Source organism: Lepidochelys kempii, chromosome 20, assembly GCF_965140265.1.
Source record: "Lepidochelys kempii isolate rLepKem1 chromosome 20, rLepKem1.hap2, whole genome shotgun sequence".
Classification (NCBI taxonomy): Eukaryota; Metazoa; Chordata; order Testudines; family Cheloniidae; genus Lepidochelys; species Lepidochelys kempii.
The window spans coordinates 3,414,031-3,434,556 of NC_133275.1; the positions used below are offsets into that span (position 1 = coordinate 3,414,031).

General features: G+C 65.3%; 1 protein-coding gene across 1 annotated transcript; it reads left to right on the top strand.

Annotated features, from left to right (window-relative positions):
* Positions 1 to 4,735: 4,735 nt before the first annotated feature.
* NXPH4 (neurexophilin 4) lies at positions 4,736 to 12,487 on the top strand. Its single transcript, XM_073319200.1, is given in 5 exon segments — positions 4,736 to 4,867; positions 11,189 to 11,243; positions 11,246 to 11,587; positions 11,590 to 11,722; positions 11,724 to 12,487. Coding segments are annotated over 5 exon segments (858 nt in total). The 3' UTR covers positions 11,920 to 12,487.
* The last annotated feature ends 8,039 nt before the right edge of the window (positions 12,488 to 20,526 follow it).

Sequence of the window (20,526 nt, forward strand, 5' to 3'; positions counted from 1 at the left end):
GGCTGGTTTCACAGCGGTGGCTGCTTGTGAAGAGGCTGGCAGATCCGGGTGTGGGGAGACAGGGGGCTGCGGGTCAGGATCAAGGGGCGTCGGGGGAGAGTCGGGGCTGGCACGGCAGGGGGCTGCGGGTCAGGATCGAGGGGCGTCGGGGGGGAATCGGGGCAGCACGGCAAGGGGCTGCGGGTCAGGATCGAGGGGCGTCGGGGGGGGAATCGGGGCGGCACGGCAGGGGGCTGCGGGTCAGGATCGAGGGGCGTCGGGGGGGAGTCGGGGCGGCACGGCAGGGGGCTGCGGGTCAGGATCGAGGGGCGTCGGGGGGGAATCGGGGTGGCACGGCAGGGGGCTGCGGGTCAGGATCGAGGGGCATCGGGGGGGAATCGGGGTGGCACGGCAGGGGGCTGCGGGTCAGGACGCAGCCCGTGCTCCAGCATGCGGGGAAACGACCCGGCAAAGGGAAACGTCCCCTGCAGCCGGCTGGACGGACGGGACAGACAGAATCAAATCCCCGCCCCCCACCCCCGCCGGCCGGGCGGAAAAGCTCTTCTGGGAGCGAGTGCCGGGCTGGGGGCACCGATCCCTGGCGCTGGCCCGTCCCAGCCAGCTGAGTTGCCACCCGCTGCAGCCACAGTGGACGAACACGGTTTAATTTCTTCGTGCAAGAGAAGATCTGCCGGGGCGGGTTTCCTGTGCCCCCAGCACAGCCGGGCTCCTAACAGCCTCTCCGGCTGGCTGCAGCTCCTGTCCGCCGTGCCCCTGGCTTTGGGACGCGCGTGTGAGCCGCAGCCAGCGCTGGGGGACCCCGGACCTGTACGTCCCAGGTTGGGAGGCTCCAGGCCAAGCTTCCAGTGGAGGGGGGCACGGTGCCACTCTCAGGGATGCCCAGTGTTGCGCCAGGGGACGCAGCCGCACGGGCAGGCGGCTCCGGGGATGAGGGGCTAAGGGCCCCCATGACTGGGATTCGGGCCCCCCCTGGAGAGACGGCTCCTGCCCCGCATTGCTCAGGCCCTGCACAGACGGGGCAGCTGAGGGATCTTCGCCCCCAGTTTACAGATGGGGAAGCCTGAGGCCTGGGGAGCTGGGCCCAGGGCCAGGGAGTTGGGGGCAGAGCTGGGAGCTGATCCCGGAGCCTTTGGCCACAGCCCCCTCCACCGCCCCCCGGGCCCTTCCTGGCACATTAGCCCTGCCCAGGAACCCCCACGACCTGCCAGACCCTCTGGGATCTTGTGGGGCTGGGGGGGCTACGGAAATGCCCCCCACACCCATTACGTCCCATTCCCTGTCACTGCCACAGCGGTTGCTGATCTGTTAGCTACATCCCTGCACCCCCACATCCCCCTGCACCCCCATATCCCCACCTCTCCCTCTGCACCCCCATGCCCTCCAAAACACAGAGGGACCTATGATACACCCCACCTCTCCCTCTGGGCCCCCCACCCCTGCCCCTCCCTGTGGGGAGGGCTCCCCGATAACAGATCGGGCCGGGAGCCGCGCTGGGCAGGTAATCCTCGCCCAGCGACACTTACACATGAAACAAATTATCCCCCAGACGCCAGAGCTTTGATTGTCTCTGCCAGCGACGATTCCTCACTGCGGGCTTTTAATCCCAGCTTCTGTCCTACTTCCTCCCCCGGGGACAGTGTGGGGGGCCGGCACGGGGGGGCAGACGTGTCCTCCCACCTGCTGCGAATCAACCATCACAGCCTGGAGGGGCTTGAAAAGGGGCTTTTTGATTGTTGGGGGGTTTTTAACGCAGGGCAGGGGGCTGCGGGTCGGAGTGAGGGGCACCGGCAGAGCTGCGGGGGAGCCCAGGACTGGGCTGGCGGGGGCTGTGGGTCGGGAGTGAGGGGCACCGGCAGAGCTGCGGGGGAGCCCAGGGCTGGGCTAGTGGGGGGCTGTGGGTCGGAAGTGAGGGGTCCCGGCAGGGTTTATGGGGACCCTGAGACTGTAATAGACAAGGAGGGGGGAGTTTGCAAAGGGGAGAACTGGATTTGCACCGGAATGGGGGCTGGCAGATCCGGGTGTGGGGAGACAGGGGGCTGCGGGTCAGGATCGAGGGGCGTCGGGGGGGAGTCGGGGCTGGCACGGCAGGGGGCTGCGGGTCAGGATCGAGGGGCGTCGGGGGGGGAGTCGGGGCTGGCACGGCAGGGGGCTGGCCTGCCCCCCTGGCCCCCCTACACTGGCCCCCCTCTAAGCAGAGACTGGGGGGGGATCAAGTTCCCCTGCAATTCCCCCCCTCATTTTTCATTCTGCCATCTGACCTTAAGCGCGATGCTGAATCCCTTTTAATACCAATCAGGCCATGCCGAGAGCATAGGGACGGGAACTTTGAAATGCAATTTATGGTCCTGCCTGATAAGATCTTATAAAATTTCCTGGCCACACTTGAAATTACATTTCCATAGCGCAGTCGAGCTGATCTCCGTGAGTATATGATACTTGCCACTTTTATGGCTACATTTATTGCGATAATAAAGTGAAATGGTGGGCCTTGGAAGGGGGCGGGGGCTGGGCGGGGGAACACCTGGGTCGTTCCATCGTTTTCTGGCTGTGGGGAAAACTCTGCTTGCAAAGGGCCTTTGTGTGCTCCCGGGTGTTGGGGGGAGGGGAGCAGAGCAGCACCCCACCCCCACCGGGTGAAACCCCTCACTCCCTTTCTGAGTCGTGCCCAGGGAAATTGTATCCTCCCTGGTCTAGAGAGGAGGGGAAACTGAGGCACGGCTGGGGTGGGGCGGGGGAAGTGACTCGCCCAAGGTCACAGAGGAAGGAACAGAACCCAAAGCTCCTGACTCTCTGGCCCTGGCCCGCTAAGCACTAGACCCCGCTCCCCTCCCAGCACGGGAAAGAAAACCCAGGCGTCCTGGCTCCCCCTTTCCCCACCCCGCGAGGCTGTGTCTGGCTTTTCTCCGGGCAGCGCAGGGAGGGATCGACTCAGCCCAGATCAAAGCCCTTGACAAGCCGCTCGCGGCCAGGCCGGGAGGAGACGGGTCGCGCTCCGGCCCCCCTCGCATGCGGGATAATCACAAGTCTTAAAACCCTGCCAAACCGCAGCGCTCTGCGGCCGGAGCCGGCACCGGGGTAAAGGGGCACATTGGAGCTCGACTGACACCTGGGGCTAGGGGATTCTCTGCCCGTGCCCCTCACTCCCGACCCGCAGCCCCCTCCTAGCCCAGCCCTGGGCTCCCCCCCTGCTCTGCCCGACTCACAGCCCTGAACTCCCCCCCGGGGGGCTGCTGGCTGCTTTCCTGGTGTTGGCTCTGGGCTAAGGTCTCCCTTTCTCAGACCCTACCCAGGGCTGACGAGCATACGGCCCGGGTGGGGCTAGAGCTCAGCACTCCTGCTCCAGACGCACCAGCCCTGAGCTAAAGGAGAATCTCCATCAGCCATTAGCAGTGTAGGGACCGTGACACGTGCCCCCGAGCAGTTGATTCCAGCCAGCAGAGGGCAGCGCTGTGATGTCATAGGGGAGCCCCCACCCTCCTCCTGCCCTTTGAACCTCGGACATCACGTCCGATCCCCATGGGGCTGGCTGTGATGTCATGGGGGGGCTGTGAGCTCAGAGCAGGCAGGGGCGGAGCCACGGACCTTGGGCAAAGAGCTCGGCCTGGGGCACCAAGCAGCCAGTTCTGTAGCCCCCCAGGAAGGGTTTGCTGCCCCTTGAGGCCGGGGCCACCCCTGGGCCGGGGCCTGGAGCCTTTTCCTCCAGGTTCCCACTTGCAGTCCAGACCCGGGTGGCGGGGATCAGATCTGGGCATCTGTGTAAGTAGTTGTCAGTTCTCAGCCTAGGAGATGGGGCGCTGGGCTGGGAGTCAGGACTCCTGGGTCCTTTTACTGGCTCCGCCTCGGACCTTTGCCAAGCCCCCCCCCGTGCCTCAGTTTCCCCTCCAGTCCTTTGTCTGTTCGGTCTGCGAGATCCATGGGGCAGGGACTGTCGCACTCCCTCTGCAGCGCCTGGCGCCATGGACCCCGATCTCCACTGGGGGCCACCGTAACACACCCCGTATAACGGTCCCTGCTCCACAAACAGCTGCCGTGGGGGAGAGACCGAGCTGCTCCTCCCGCCATGGGCTCCCCGCCGGGGCATGCGCAGGGCCAGCCCCCCCAGCCCACAAGGAGACACCCCCGTTCGCCGCGTCTCCCAGCCTGGCCTGGGCAATTTGCTGAATTCCCTTTAAATAACCCAGCCGAGGGGCCAGTTTAACCGGGGATCTGGGCTGTTCACCTCCCCTCTGTCTCCCACGCCGCTGGAGGGGACGTTTTTAATGCGTCGCCTTGAGAGCGAGATTCAATTTCATCTTGGCCTCGTCAGGCTCTTTCCCCGCGGCCCCCCCCCCATCGTCACATCCCCGCTTGGCTCGGTGCGGCCCTTCGTTCTCTCCTTCGTTCGGGGGTTCACGAGTCACCTGGGCCCGGATCTTTGCCTCTGGCCTCCCCCCGCTTCAGCTTCTCTGGCTTCTCATTTGCGCCCCTTTCCCAGGGCTGGCGGGGGGGCGGGGGGGGGGGAGATTTCTCTCTCCCCGAGCCCCGAAGCGCGTCGCCCCGCAGATGAGCGAGAGCGAAGGGAAGGCAGGAGACGCACGTCAGGGAGAAAGAGCCAAAAGGGAAAGACCAAACCCCGGGCCATGAAATATTTATTAGCCGGGGTGCGTCGGGCGCGTTCATAAAACAGCCGCGTCGGAATATTTGATCTGGCTGCGTGGTTAGCGGGGTCCGGCGGGGCGGGGAAGGGAGACGGGCGATGGATGGCGGGTGGGCTGCCGGAGTTTCCGCGGCGGGGAGGCAGGTGGCCCGCTTGGGCATCCACGTGCCGGCGGCTGTGGGCCTGCGTGAGAGACTCCAGCGGCTGCCCCAGCGTTTGCGGGCGCGGATGGTACAGCTCTACTACTGCTCCCAGCCGAGGGAGTCGCTCCTCAAGCCACGTGGCGGAGGGCAGCTGGGCTGGGGCAGCTCCCCACTGCACAGGTGGTACTGCGGGGCAAGTCTGGCACCCAGATCCCACCCACGGCATCTCTGTCAATGGGGCAGGGGCCTGGCCTAACAGGGTGATGCTGGTGCCCCCTAGAGGGGAAAGGCCCCATGCCCCATTCCCCAGCCCCCCAAGCCAACCAGCCCCCTGCCCTAGGGGCAGATGGGACCCGGTGCCCCTAGAGGGGAAAGGCCCCATGCCCCATTCCCCAGCCCCCCAAGCCAACCAGCCCCCTGGGGCAGATGGGAGCCGGTGCCCCTAGAGGGGAAAGGCCCCATGCCCCATTCCCCAGCCCCCCAAGCCAGCCAGCCCCCAGGGCAGAGCCGGTGCCCCTAGAGGGGAAAGGCCCCGTGTCCGTTCCCCGACTCCCTTCTGTGCCCTGACCGTGCTGCAGACATTAATGGGAGGGGGGGGAACGGACACAAAACTGCATCAGCGAATTTGCCTCTTGCAGCCGGAGCCCCGCTGCTGGGGGCGGGGGGGACCGGGGGCCGCGTTACCCTCCCAGCCTGGGATGTGGGGCCGGCAGCTGGCAGAGGAGCAGCGAGTGGAGAGGAGTTGGCAGAGCTGGCATCTGCCAGCGTCCGTGGGGGGCACCGAACAGCCGGCCTGGGCCATGGGCTGCGTCTTTCAAACGCCTTTGAGCTCGGTGGGGGCCCGGGCCGGTGGGGGGCAGCGGGCTCCTGGGGGCTGGGCTCTCGTCGGCCGGACTCCGTGGGACCTCCGGGGCGGGGTTGGGGGGGCTGGACTCTGTCCTGCAGTGGGGTCAAGTGTGGATCTCTGCCCCCCGTCTCTGCCCCTCATCTCCCCCATCTCTGCCCCTGTCTGCCCAGCACCCCCTAGCCTCCCATTCCTGCTCTGCAGCCCCACTCCCCCCGCCCCCCCCCCACCTGACACCGTCTCTCTCGACCTTCAGCCGTCTGGCCAGCTCCACCGGGCTCCATTTGTTCCAAGCTCCTTCAGCCGTCCCTGGCAGCGGGGGGGGGGGGGGCTGCCAGTTCATTAACGATGGGCTCCTTCGTTTCCCTTCCTCAGCCTCCCACCCGCCCCCTGGTGCTGTCACCCCCAGCAGGGGGCTGCGGGCTCGGGGCCAAGGCACCCCCCCCGGCTGTCACTTCTCTGGCAATGTGGGGGGCTAATTAACTATCCCCGCTCCCCCCCGGTTCCCTTCCCCCGGCCGAGGCCCCGTTTCTGCAGCGCTGCCGGACCTGGGCCGTTCCCCCGTGGCACCGAGGGGCTCCTGGCGGGTCGGGGAAGGGGGGAGCTGTCCCAATCCCTGTATCCCCCCCAGCTCTGCCGGTGCCCCTCACTCCCGACCCGCAGCCCGGACTCCTCTAGACCCTCCCTCTGCAGTCACCTTTCCAGGGCCTGTCACTCACCAGCCCCCCCCCATGCCCTCCCCCCATCTCAGCCCTGCACTTGTCAGGGCCTGACAGATGCACCTGGCTCCGCTCGTTAGAACCGGCTCCGTGCTTCCCCCCCCCCGGCCAAGATTAATGGGACCTGTCACCAGCCCCTTGTTTGCCGCTCACCTCTGGAAACCCCTGGCCTGGCTGGGTCTGCGCGGGGGGGGCCCACTGGGGAGTGTCGCTCACAAGTGCCAATTAATCTCTGCGTGCTAACGAAGGCAGGGCCAGCTGACATGGGGGCCCCGGCAGGCCGGGCAGTGCCAGGTGCTGCACAGACCCCCCCCCCCGCCCCCAGCCTCAGGCAGGTGCAGAGTCCCCCCCCCGGTGGGGCTGCCCCCCCCAACCCCAATAGACAAGTCAAACTGGGCCTAGGGCCCTGAATTCCCCTGGGGGGAGGAGCAGGGGCTGTGGGGTGTTTAAGCTCCAGGCTGTTGCCCCCAGGTATTTGCAGAGTGGGGCCCTTCCCACCCCCGCGCTGCCCCCCCGATCGATGGTGCTGGTGGGCTGCCAACCCTGCCCTGCTTTGGGATACCCAGTGCCGGCGGGGGGGGGGAGGCTGAGCAGGGAGATGGCAAAGCTGCAGGGAGAGAGGCCAGTGCTGGGAACCAGGCGGGGGGAGACCTCGGGAAAGGGGGCGACGTGCCAGCACCCCAGAGATCAGCACAAACTTGACACCTTCCTGAAATGACTGTCCCTCACTCCCAACCCACAGCCCCCTGTGTCCCAGCCTCTATCTCCCCCCCGCCCCACAGATCTGCCGGTGCCCCTCACTCCCGACCCACAGCCCCCTGTTATCCCAGCCTCTGTCTCCCCCCACAGATCTGCCGGTGCCCCTCACTCCTGACCCGCAGCCCCCTGTGTCCCAGCCTCTATCTCCCCCCCACCCCACAGATCTGCTGGTGCCCCTCACTCCCGACCCACAGCCCCCTGTTATCCCAGCCTCTATCTCCCCCCCTACCCTGCAGATCTGCCGGTGCCCCTCACTCCTGACCCGCAGCCCTCAGCTAGCCCAGCCCTGTGGCGGGGGCCGAACTAGCTTTAACTGCCCCTTTATCTGGGGTGGGGGCGGTGGGAAGGTCTTTCCCCTGCTCCCCGCTGCCTCCCGCACATGGATCATTTGCCCCCAGCTGCCCCTTTATCCCCCCCCTCCCCGACTGCTGGTGAGTCCGCGGCAGAGAGTCCCGGGTACCCAGCCCCGCGGAAGGTGCAGCTGGGGGTGGGGGGGGATCACGGGCAGCGTCTCGGGCGGGCTCATTTCCTGGTAATTTCCTGCACCGCACAGGAGGCCACCCCTTCCCCCGCTGACAGGATTCGAGGGGGGCGGGGGGGCAATGAATATGTATGAGCAGCAGGATTAATAACCGCGGGCAGGCACTGGGCTGGGCGGCAGATGGGAGATAACGGGGCGGGGGGGGGGGGCAGGTGATTGACATGACCGCCGTGGTTCCCTTCCCCCCCTTCTCTCTCGATTCTCCCCCCCCCGAGGTCTCACTCTTTCCTGGGGGCCCCCCCTTGTCCCCCCACCTCCTGCCCACGCTGGGGCTCCGGCTCCTGGCAGCTCAGACACCCGGCTTTGAAGCTGCATTGGAGTATAGATAAGGCTGATCTTGTTCAGAGAGAGAGAGATTGGGGGGGGGGGGGGCAGGCAGCTGGGGAGGGGGAAGGGCTGGCCCAGGTGCGGTGGAGGGGGACCTGGATCAGACCCAGCTCCCCGAGCAGGGCAGGGCCCCGTGTCCCACTCCCCATTCCCGGCTTGGTGCCAGGGAGGAGCCAGGCGTTGGGCCGAGCCGTGAATTGAGGGGCTGGTGCCATCTGTCCCGTCATGGGAGTGGGGGGTGTTGAAGGCCCCGGGGAACGGCAGCATCTCTGGGCTGGGCCCCGGCGTGTGGCCGGGGGTGGGGGCTGCTCGGATCCCCTACCTGGGGCAGGCTGGGTGAGGACCCATCGCATCCCGTCAGACCTCCGGGCCCTGCCAGGTGGGAGCAGCTCGCCCTGTGCCCCCGAGGGGCCGCCCGCCAGGAAGGCCACTGGCTTCTCCAGGTGCCAGGCCCCCCCGCGCTGCCAGGCCCAGGCGCTGTCTCCGCCGGCTCACCCCGCGGCTGCCCCCACCTGCCCCCCCCACCCTCCCCGGCCAGGTACAGGAACGGAGTAACCAAGGACCAGGCCAGTTAGCCCCCACACCAGCACCCCTAGTTCCTGGGTTTCAAACCCCCCGGGGCCTGGGAGCTGGACTGAGACCTGACAAACTCACTCCATCTGTGTCACTAGATTCGCCCCCCCGGCCAGCTTCCATTCAGCCTGGGAGTATGTTAGTTTCCCAGGACAACCCGGTCCCGAACCTACACGCAGCCCCCCCGATCTTCCCACACCGGCTCCTCAGTCCCCCGCCTCCGAACTGTCCCCCCCCCCCACATTGTTTGCCTGGGAAACCAGGTCGTCTGGAGCTGAGCATAAAAACCTGCCACCGCGGCAGCGCCGGAAGTGACAGTGATTGACGAGGCTGGGCCGCGCCGTGATCAAAAGCCACCGGAGCGCAGCTGAGACACGCCGGGTGGAGACCAGCCGCAGAGGGGGGGCGGGGGGGTGATAAATGGAGAGACAGCTCAGAGAAACTGCAGCCAGCGCGGGCCGGGATTTGGGGGGGATAAGTAGGTAGAGTGGAGGGATGGGGGCTGGGTAAGAGGTGGAAGATGAGCCACGTGCTGAGTAGCCCCGCCGGAGACAGGGCCTGATCTCGCAGGCGAATGGAGACCGGTAAGCTCTCTGGGGCAGGGATGCGTGTCCAGCACCTGGCACCATCCCTTTCTGGCATCTTCTAGGGGACACAGTGCAATGCACGTACCGACAGCCCCCTTCACTTCCTGTCCCAAACTGCCGGGCTGTTTGCTCTTAGCCAGCGGCCGTGTTCCACCCCAGAGGGGCTGCATTTCGGCAGTGAACTGGCGTGGGGTTTGCTGGGTACGGCTCATATGTAACCCCTTTCAGCAGCAGTTTGGTAGGGCTGAAGGAGCTTAGAAACAGCCAATTAACCACAGGTGAATAGAACCCAGGAGTCCTGACTCCAGCCTCCCCCTCCCACCCATTCGCCCCTTCTCGGAAGCCAGGTGTGCGGCCAGGACTCCTGGGTTCCATTCCCAGCCCTGGAAGGGAGGAGCGAAGTCGAGGGGTGGCAGCAGGGCAGAAGAGGGAGGTGGTGTGTGTCAGGACTCCTGGGTTCTTGCCTCGCCTTGGGGGAAATTCCCCGCTGGCTGCGTGCCTCAGTTTCCCTGTGACGACGCAGGGGAGTGGTATGCCCCAGCCCGCTGAGAGTGTGTGTGTGGGGGGGGGGGATGAATATTTGCATGGTGTCCGGAGTCCCTGGGACAAGAGCCGCCGCCCAGCGAAGGGCGGGGGCTCATCGCTGGGGCCTCTCCAGGGGCAGCTTGTTCCAAGGGCCCCCCGGGAACTTTAAGGGAAGCTGGGGGCGCGGTGTGTTCCAGCGACCCTGCCCGGTGTCTCCCCGTGCACCCACTGCGCTCGGCCCTGTCATTTCAGCTGCAGATCAGAGGCTCCGTATAATACAATTAGGCTTCCCAGGCAGGCGGCACTGGGCTTCCCCCCCAGCCCCGCCCTCCCACCTGCATTTCAATGGGGCTTGGCTGCCAGCGTGGGTGCCAAGAACTGCCAGGCGCCCGTTTCCTGTAGTTAGAAACTGCCTGAAAACTTCCCTGCACAGTGGGTGCCTGGGTCACCCGGCACAGCGCCCCGGGTCTGCTTCCCCCCGGGGGACGGGCGGGGGACCTGGGAACATGGCTGTGCTTTGGGGGCAGGAAACCTCGGGGAAAGAGGAAGGCCGGAAACAGCAGGGCTCACAGCAGAATCGCCCCCGAGCCGGGGCTGGGTTAGTGCCCATGGCCTTGCCCCAAGGATGGGCTTGGCCTGGATATCCCCAGGCCTGCCTTGGCCCAGGCTGGTAAATTGCCTGTTGCATTTAGTCCTCGCCTGTGCGGCTCCGTTAATGAGGATCCCTGCCTGGTCCCTGTACCTGTGAATTACACCCGCAGCAGCCTGTCTCCAGCATGTCCCCACCTGCCGCTCAGCCGTTGTGTGTGTGTGCTGTGGGGGTAGTGAAAACACACTGCCGCGGGAGGAAAGGGGGGATGCTCAAAGGTGAATGCGTGTGTGTGTGTGTGTGTGAGCGTGCGTGTTGGTGTGCGCGTGCGAGAGCGTGCATGTGTGAGTGCGTGTGTGTGTGTGCTGTGGGGGTAGTGGAAAACACACTGCCGCGGGAGAAAGGGGGATGCTCAAAGGTGAATGCGTGTGTGTTTGTGTGTGAGCGTGCGAGAGCATGCGTGCAGGTGCTCACGTGAGCCTCGTGGGCTCTGGCGCGCCGGCGTTTCGATGCTACCATAAAACCAGCCACAGCAGCCCCTCGGTTCACCCGGAGCTCCCTCCCCGGGGCTCTGGCGCGGCGGTTGGGGCCGGAGAGCGTTCGTGCCGGGCCTGGCGCTCGTGAGGGACCCGGGCCCGGTTCTGAGGGACCCTCCGAGGCCTTGGCACTGAGCCTGCTGACTCGGGGAGTTTGGCAGGGTTTTGGGGTGGGGCAGGGCAGGGCTGTGTTGGAGAGTGAGAGACAGGGGGTGGGGACACAATGGTTGGGGGCAGGGCTGTGCTGGGGAGTGGAACTGGGGCACAGGGGATTGGGGCAGGGCCATGCTGGGGAGCGGGGCGCAGAGGATCGGGGGCAGGGCTGGGGGCACAGGGACTTGGGGGTCAGGACTGTGCTGGGAGGTGGGGCTGTGCTGACTCGCTGCCCCCTGCTCTCTGCCCCCCACAGGTGGTCTGCGTGGAGGGCCACATGACCCAAAACCTGGGCTACCTGGAGCTGGGCACCTCGGGCTCCTCAAGACCCTCCCGTCCGGCGCCTTGAAGCCTCCGCCCCTGCCCCCGGCCCGGCTGTTCTCCGGGGAGCCCTCAAAGGCCAAGGCCGGTGCCCTGACCCCCTGGGCCTGGCCTAGGAACCAGACGGGTGCCGAGCCCCCGGGCCAACGCAAGCCCTTGCTCAAGACGGGCCGGGCCCGGAAGATCTTCGGCTGGGGCGACTTCTACTTCAACATCAAGACGCTCAAGTTCAGCCTGCTGGTGACGGGCAAGATCGTGGACCACGTCAACGGCACCTTCAGCGTCTACTTCCGGCACAACTCCTCCAGCCTGGGCAACGTCTCCGTCAGCATCGTGCCCCGGGCAAGGTGGTGGAGTTCGATGTGCTGGGGCCCCCGCCGGCCACCGAGCCCCAGCAGGCCACCCTGCCCGAGGCCAAGGAGCCCAGGGCCTTCAACTGCCACGTGGAGTACGAGAAGACCAACCGGGCCGGAAGAACAAGCCTGCCTCTACGACCCGGCCAAGGTGTGCTTCACCGAGCACACGCAGAGCCACGCCGCCTGGCTGTGCGCCAAGCCCTTCAAGGTCATCTGCATCTTCGTCTCCTTCTGCAGCTTTGACTACAAGCTGGTGCAGAAGGTCTGCCCCGATTACAACTTCCAGCACGACCGCCCCTACTTCGGCTGAACCCCCTCCCGCCCCCCAGAATAAAAACCCAGCTCCCACAGCGGTCCAGGGGGCGGGGAAGGACCCTTCCTCGCCCTGGTGGGGCTGGTAGATGGGCTTCTCCCAGCCGCCTGGAGGGGGTGCCGTGGAACGGGCGCGGGGGACGCTGTGCGGCCGCCCCCACCCCGGGCTGTGGCGAGCCCTGTGGGGATCTGTGGACCGGACTCTTTGCTCCATCAGCTACGGTCCTCCGGAACCGCTCGGGACCCGGCCAGACCGGGCTGACGCAGCCGGATCCCCTTGGACCGCGGTGGAAGGACGGGCGGGGGGAGATGTGAGCAGCGCAGCCGGAGCCGGTGGCCCCATCCCTGCTGGGAAATGGGGGGACGAGGGCCAGGGGCTGCACAGGGCGACCGAGTGACACGTATCCAGAGGTGCAAATCGGCACGGGGGTGTGTGTGTGCATCTGCGTGTGTAAATGTATCTGGATATTGGTGTGTGTGTGTCTGTGTGTAAATGTATCCGTGATATTGTGGGGGAGGATGTCAGGTGTTGGGTGCAGTGTGATTCGTGGGTGTGCGTGTGTAAATGTACCAGTGATATGGGGGTGCTGGCTGGCGTTGTGATTGGTGGGGGTGTGCGTGTGTAAATGTATCCGTGATATTGGGGGGTGTTGTCGGGGGGTGTCAGGTGTTGGCTGGAGTGTGATTTGTGGGTATGCATGTCTGTGTGTAAATGTATCCGGGATATCGGGGAGTGCGTGTGTAAATGTATCCGTGATGTGGGGGGGTTAGCTGGTGTGTGATTGGCAGAGGCATGCGTGTGTAAATGTATCAGTGATGTGGGGGGGGTGTACGGATTGATGGCTCGGGGCCCAGCGCAGACAGGTACCTTTGCCAGCCATCGCCTGGGGCGAGCCAACCCGCCCTTCTGCTCCTCCTGGGGGGGCTGGGGCTGTGGTGAGAGCTGCCTGCTGCCGGCCCTCCCGGCTCTGACCCCAGCGGGCTGCGTGGCTGAGCCAGGAGCCGGCCCCGGGGATGATGGGGCGATGCCTGCCAGCGCTGCACCCCTGGGTCAGCCCGGCTGCAAGCGGGTGCCGCTCTCCCTTCGCTCCCCTGGAGCCATGCCCACCCCTGCCCCCTGCGCAGGGGAGGGAGCACGTTATTCAGGAGGGGACCAGGGCCTCCCCCCATTTCTTTCTCCCCCATGTGCCCCCTGCCCAGCCCTGCCCAACTGCACCCCGCCCCTTGCAGGCCGCGGGGTCGCCCCAGTGCTGCGGGACGGAAGCCGTGGGGGGGGGCCTCCTGCCTGCTCCCCTTTCCCAGCCCCAGGCTCTCCCCCTTGCTCAGGGACCCCCCTAGACCCCTGCAGGGCTGGGAAGGAGCCGACCGAGGGCTGTGGGCGAGGGGGAAGGCAGATCATGGCCGGATTCCCACGCACGGCTAAGGTGGCAAAGGGCGACAGAGACTCCAGCAGAGAGAGTGTGAAGTAAGACCATGGGGGGGGGTTGGGTGTGTCGCACATCTGTGCACTGGTGTGAGTTTGCATCCTTTGTGGCTGTGCGTGCACCTGTGACCCTGCGTGTGTGCGGCTGTGCACCGGTGAGTGCCTGGATGTGGATCCGCGGGGTGGTCACACGCTTGTGCGTGTCTCCCTGCAGCGGGCTTGGTTTCGCAGCCCTGGCACGGAGGGAGGGGCCCAGCCCTGGCTCCCGAGACGTGCCCCTGGATCTCAGCACGAGCCTTCCCCTGCTTCCCCCCCACATCTGGCAGTGCCATCCTGCCCAGCCCCCAGCCACGGGCGTGGTGCCCGCCGTGGGGGCAGGCAGGGCCCCTCCAGACAGAGCCCCCCCAGCTGTCGATCGCTCGTCACCGCGCCGTCAGGAGCTATAAAATGTGCATTTGAGTGAAGAAGTAGGTGCCATGGGGTTGGGGGGGCCAGGACGAGCTGGGATCACCCCCCCGGGCTGAGCTGTGCACTGGGTCGGGGGTCACAGTCACCCCCCCGTGCTCCGGGCAGCACCCCTCCGGCTCAGTCCCCCCCGCCCCGTGCTCCGGACAGCACCCCTCCGGCTCAGTCCCCCCCCCCCGTGCTCCGGGCAGCACCCCCCCGGCTCAGTCCCCCCCCCCCGTGCTCCGGACAGCACCCCTCCGGCTCAGTCCCCCCACCCCCCCCGTGCTCCGGGCAGCACCCCTCCGGCTCAGTCCCCCCCCCCGTGCTCCGGGCAGCACCCCTCCGGCTCAGTCCCCCCCCCCCGTGCTCCGGCAGCACCCCCCGGCTCAGTCCCCCCCCCCCCCCCGTGCTCCGGACAGCACCCCTCCGGCTCAGTCCCCCCCCCCCCCCGTGCTCCGGGCAGCACCCCTCGGCTCAGTCCCCCCGCACCGTGCTCCGGGCAGCACCCCCCCGGCTCAGTCGTCCCCCCCGTGCTCCGGACAGCACCCCTCCGGCTCAGTCCCCCCCCCCCCCGTGCTCCGGGCAGCACCCCCCCGGCTCAGTCCCGCCCCGTGCTCCGGACAGCACCCCTCCGCTCAGTCCCCCCCCCGTGCTCGGGCAGCACCCCTCCGGCTCAGTCCCCCCCCCCCCGTGCTCCGGGCAGCACCCCTCCGGCTCAGTCCCCCCCCCCCCCCCGTGCTCCGGGCAGCACCCCCCCGGCTCAGTCCCCCCCCCCCCCCCCCCCCCACGGGCTGAGATTTCTTCATATTTTTGTAACAAAATAAACTCGAGGGGAAAATGTGATTAAAAAAGCGAATGAAACAAAAACTCCGGGTGTGGAGAGTGATCGCTGCCGGCCCCCACCCCAGTGCATGAGTGTGATTGACAGCTCCTGCCCCCCCCTCCTGGAGTGTGATTGGCAGCCCCAGCCCCTCCCAGTGAGTATGATTGACAGCTCCCTTATCGAATGTGATTGCCAGCTCCCTCCCCTATCGAATATGATTAGCAGCCCCCTGCCCCCCGTCGAATGTGATTGACAGCTCCTGCCCGCCCCTCCTGGAGTGTGATTGGCAGCCCCAGCCCCTCCCAGCGAGTATGATTGGCAGCTCCCCAATCAAATGTGATTGGCAGCCCCCTAGCGCCCCCCATTGGGCAGCTCCAGTCACACTGGAAGCGGGAGAGGGCTGGGCCGGTGCTTGGGAAAGCGGGGGGTGGCTCTGGAGACATCGGGGATGTTGTGGGAAGAATTGGGGCCCAAGGGCAGGGTGGGGTATTTCCTTCCTGACCCCAATGCCCGCGAGCCCCTGAAGCCTGAGGATGGATCAGCTGGAATGAATGGCAAGGGCAGCGCCTGGGCCCAGCGGCAAAGAGACGCCCGTCCGTGCCAGCGCGGGAGCTGTCCCCCCCGGGGCACGGGGTTTGATGAATTGCCGCATAGGCTGCGGAGCTGGGAGAGGATGTCGGGAGCAGGCTGTGACAAGCGAGCCGGCTGCACCCTGCCAGCTCGCGGCACCTGATGGATGGGCACGCTGGGCCCTGGGATCTCCCCGCCCCCGAAATCCCAATGATTGATTCTCCTTAGCTCAGCCATCCTCTACTTTGTAGCCTGGCTCCCCAGTGCAGAACGGCCGGGGGGGGGGAGCGGGGAGTGTCTTCTGTCTTCTCCTTAGCATTAAACGCCTGCAACCGGTGCCTGGAAAGACCCAGCATGGGGATGGGGGAGCTCTTGGTCCCTGCAGTCCTGTCGACTCCAACTGGGCTGCGGAAGGGAATGTTGGTAGATGGATCTGAGTTAGGACTTCAGGGGAGGGGAAGCGATCAAGAGGAAAGGGGCCCCCCCATAGAAGCCCAGATGAAGCCATGTGGGTTTCTGGGTGAATTTAGAGGATTGTGTGTAGTTATTTAGCTGGTTTTCCCATAGATTCAAAGGGGAAACTGAGGCACAGAGCCAGGCTGGGCCTTGTCTAATGCTACCTAGCCAGAGAGTGGCAGGGTTGGGGCTAGAACCCTGGTGTCCTGGCTCCCAGCCCCCGCCCCAGTCCACTGGACCGCCATTTCCCTTCCAGAGCTGGGGCTAGAATCCAGGAGTCCTGGGTCCCAGACCCCACTCCCAACACTAGACCAAGCTGCCTCTTGGAGTAGGTTGGTGCAGACACCAGGTCTGGTCTGTCCACACTGCCTGCTCGTGGAGCTGAGGGGGGAGGTTGGATGGGGCCCTGCCTGACCTGCCAGCCCATGGATGCTGCCCCCTGGGCGGGTGAGGGGGAATGGGCCACACACCCATTGTCTGTGTTATGACCCTACCTGTCCCTGTGCTGGATCCTCCTAGTGCCTAGATCGACCAGTGGCAGTTAGGCGCCTAAATGCCTCTGAGCATCTGGGTTTAGGAGCCTACTGCAGCAGCTGGCCGGGATTTGGGTGCCAGGCAGGATCCAACCCCGTCCTCATTTGCCCATCCTCGTTTGCACCCACAGCAGCAGTACGCTGGCTAGGGAGACCTCTGCGTAGGGGGGTAGATTCTAAGGGGACCCCCCCAACAATTACTCCATATCTTCGGCAGACCCTGGGGAGAGCCTGGATCCCCACTTCCCAGGGACCCCCCACCCTCCCCAGGATAAACTGGCAGCCTCCTCCGGGCACTGGGCTGGGGGTTCATCAGGCGCTGTCCCCAGCCGTGCAGGAGGTACGATGTGCCATGCGAAATCGATCTCCTGCTTCCCCCCATTAATTCCCCGGGCCCAGATGTCTGAGGTCATTGCTGCTTTAATTAGATTTAATTTCATTAGAGCTTCCAGCAAAGCCAGATGCCAGGGACCGGGGGAGGGAAGACCAGGTGAGGGGGAATGTCTAGAGGTTAGAGCAATATGGGTGGGGACAGGACAGCCGGGTCCTGGACTGACTCTGGGAAGGGAGTGGACTCTAGTTGGCTTTGACAGGGGTGGCTGGGAGCCAGGACTCCTGGGTTCCATTCCAGCTGTGGCAGGGGAGTGGGGCCGAGTGGTTAGAGCAAGGGGTTCTAGTAACAGATCTGCCACTGAGTGACTTTGAGGGGCAGGGCACATTCTTCGATGGGAGAAAGGTCTTGGCTCGGGCCTAACTTCCTAGGGTGAGAGACTTGCTACCCACCACCGAAATGCAGCCACCTCTGGAGTGGGCTGCGACAGCTGGTTCATAACCACACAGCAAAGCTGCGCAGGGATCGCTCACCCAGCACTGAAACGCAGCCACCTTTGGGGATGGGTGCTGGAGGTGAGTAACAGTCGCACAGCAATGCCGTGCCGGGACGGCTCAACTAGTTTGGGAATGCAGCTTGCCTCTGGAGTGGAGCACGGCAGCTATTTGAGGACACACAGCAACGCTCCGGGATAGTGTCGTGAAGAGTACGGCACGCCAAGCTGACAACACAGGACATATGTAGGGCAGCAGCCCATGGGGCTGGGGGCTAACACCCTGACACTTGCAGAGCGTGCGCCGGGCTCTGTAATGGCTGCAAGCCGTCGGGATGCAAACGTGTGCCCACTAGGTCACGCTGCACCATTGAGCCCTGCGGCAAAGGGGTGCCAGGGGCTGCCCGCAGCGTCTCTGCCCTGCCTCTGCCATCCACCCAGCTGTGCGGCTGCAGCTCCCAGGCCCCTTTGCTGCCAGAGCCCGGCTCCCTTTGCCCGCGGGTCCCGCCGGCTCCCTACGGCCTGTTCTGCCAGCCATCAAAGGGGAAGAAGCTGTTGGAGGCTGCATGGGGGAAGGTCCCTTTGATGCTGCATCACTGGGGGCCAGGCTGCAGCATGCACTGGGGATAACTGGCCCAGAATCTCTGGGCTCGCCAACCTCTGGGCCTGGCACTGGGCTCCCTCTCACTCTCTGTCTGCGCAGAGCCCTGGCACAGCAGGCCCTTGGCCTGGGCCGGGCCCTCCCTGTAATGCACACCCTTCAGAAATGTGGCAGGACGCAGGGGTGTGTGTGAACCAAGCTGCTGGGCTTCACCCCAGAGGTGGCTGCATGTCAGCACTGGGGGAGCAATCGCTGGGCAGCATTGCTGGGCCACGGTTCACACTGGCGGACAAAGCCCCTGCCCTCCCCCACCCCTCCCAAGAGCTTCCATCTAAATGGCCCCGAGCCTGCAAACACATGGGACTAAACTCACGGGAGGACCCCCCCACAACTACCCCTCCCCCTATACACAATTACCCCTCCCCCCCACAACTGCCCCCCCACACACCTACCCCCATCCACACAACTGCCCCTCCCCCCCACACTGCCCTCTCCCTATACACAATTACCCCTCCTCCCCTCAACTGCCCGTCCCACCCCACAACTACCCCCCCACACCTACCCCCATCCACACAACTGCCCCTCCCCCCCACAACTGCCCCTCTCCCTATACACAATTACCCATCTCCCCACAACTGCCCATCCCGCCCCACAACTACCCCCCCACCTACCCCATCCACACAACTGCCCATCCCTCCCCACAACTACCCCCCACACACCTACCCCCATCCACACAACTACCCCTCCCCCCACAACTGCCCCTCTCCCTATACACAATTACCCCTCCTCCCCACAACTGCCCGTCCCTCCCCACAACTACCCCCCCACACACCTACCCCCATCCACACAACTGCCCCTCCCCCCACAACTGCCCCCTCTCCCTATACACAATTACCCCTTCTCCCACAATTACCCCTCCTCCCCACAACTGCCCGTCCCGCCCCACAACTACCCCCCCACCTACCCCCATCCACACAACTGCCCCTCCCCCACACAACTGCCCATCCCTCCCACAACTACCCCCCCACACACCTACCCCCATCCACACAACTACCCCCTCCCCCCACAACTGCCCCTCTCCCTATACACAATTACCCCTCCTCCCCACAACTGCCCCTCCCCCCCACAACTGCCCCTCTCCTATACACAATTACCCCTTCTCCCCACAACTGCCCCTCCCCCCCACAACTGCCCCTCTCCCTATACACATTACCCCTCCTCCCCACAACTGCCGTCCCTCCCCACAACTACCCCCCCACACCTACCCCCATCCACACAAACTGCCCCTCCCCCCCACAACTGCCCCTCCCCCGGAAGTGTCCCGCTTTGTCACACTTGCTCGCTGGTCCCGCTACGCCCCAGGCTCCCCCTCCGGCTCCCTTAGGCTGCGGTAGGTGCCACTTATTTGCAAACATGCAAATCAGCTCATTAACCACTTTGCATGAACGATCAGGGGGGCGGGGCGCGCGCGCTGGCCCGGGCGAACTACATCCCCCAGGATGCACCGGGAGCGGCGGGGTCACGTGTTTCCCGTCGCTCGGGCCCCGCCCCCGCGGAGCAGCGCCCGGGACTCGCCACCTGCCCCGCGCCGCCTGCAGCATGTTCCCGCGCTGCCTGGCCCGGGTGAGTGGGGGGCGCCGGGGCTGAGACCCCCCTTGCGCGTGCACGTGGGCAGGGGGCTGGTGCTGGGGGGTGGGGTGATGTGTTTTGCAAAATAGCTCGGTCCCCGTCCCCCCCCCAGCCCAGATGCGCCCCCGCAGGCCACGTGCCCTGGCCGGGGCCCTTTGCAGAGCGCCGTGCCCCCCCCTTTGTGCAGTGCGAATATGGGGGTGCTCCTTTCCCCCCACGCCCTGCCCCTGCTGAGTCCCGACCCAGTGCGACTTCATGGCAGGCTCAGCCCCGCGGGTCCCCCGCCTTCTGCTTCCAGGCGCCCCATAGGAAGCCCTTGTCCTGGGGGCCGGGGAGAGAGACGGGGGGGTCATGCCCCCGCCAGGCTCGCAGGCGGAGCTGGGTCCCTCGCCGGCCCTGTGATGGGTCGCTCCGCTTTGCTCATTATGGGTGCATTGGTGGGCCCTGCCCGGCTGTTCGCGGGGGGTGGGGGGGCCAGTGCCAGGCTCGGGCCAGAGCCATCCTCGCTCTCCACCTGCTTGCTCCGCTGACTGCCCGGGCTGCTCCCTGACATCTGCCCCAGTGCAGCGGGGAACAGTGGCCTGGGGCCAGACCTCGGCGCCGGAGCAAAGTCTCCTTGGCATGAGTTTCGTCCCCAGTCGATACTTACTGCTGGCCCCTTTGAACTGTGTCAATAGGGCACAGCGGCCTCTCGCCTCCCTGCCGCTTTTCTCTTGCTATGTTTAACTAGTTGCAAGGGGGGGAGAAGAGAGAAAGAAAGGGGGGGAGAAGTGCCCCTCGCCCACGGTTGCCAGCAAGCTTAACTCTGAAGAGTTGGGACCAGCTCCCTCGTCACGGGGCAGCCAGAGCCGCTTGCCTCATGAACTTGCAAAAGTTTCTTCTGACTTGACTGTGTTTTATTGTTTGGGGAAACTTGGCACATGGCGGGGCTTTCAAGCCAGCTGATGCAAGGGCAGTGACCTGGTTGCATCATGCCTGGATTTGAGGCCTAGTGCTTGGGGCAGAAGGGATACAGCAGAACCTGGCCAGTCAGCCCCACGGCTCCTTGGGAACCCGGAGGACGCAATCAGGCAGCCCCAGAGACCGCAAAAGAGCCAATACAGTGCAAGCTGCGTTAAACATCAGCCACGACAAAATCAAGGGAAAGGGTTTAAAAAGAGCTGGGGCAGGGTAAGGAGCCAGTTTCTGTGCTTGGTTCCTTTTTTAAAAAAAAGCAGCATTTTCCTTCTGCCCAGTCAAGTTTCGAAGCTGTATAAAGTCATTGCTCAGCTGCAAACTTTTCACTCTGAGATAGCGCGT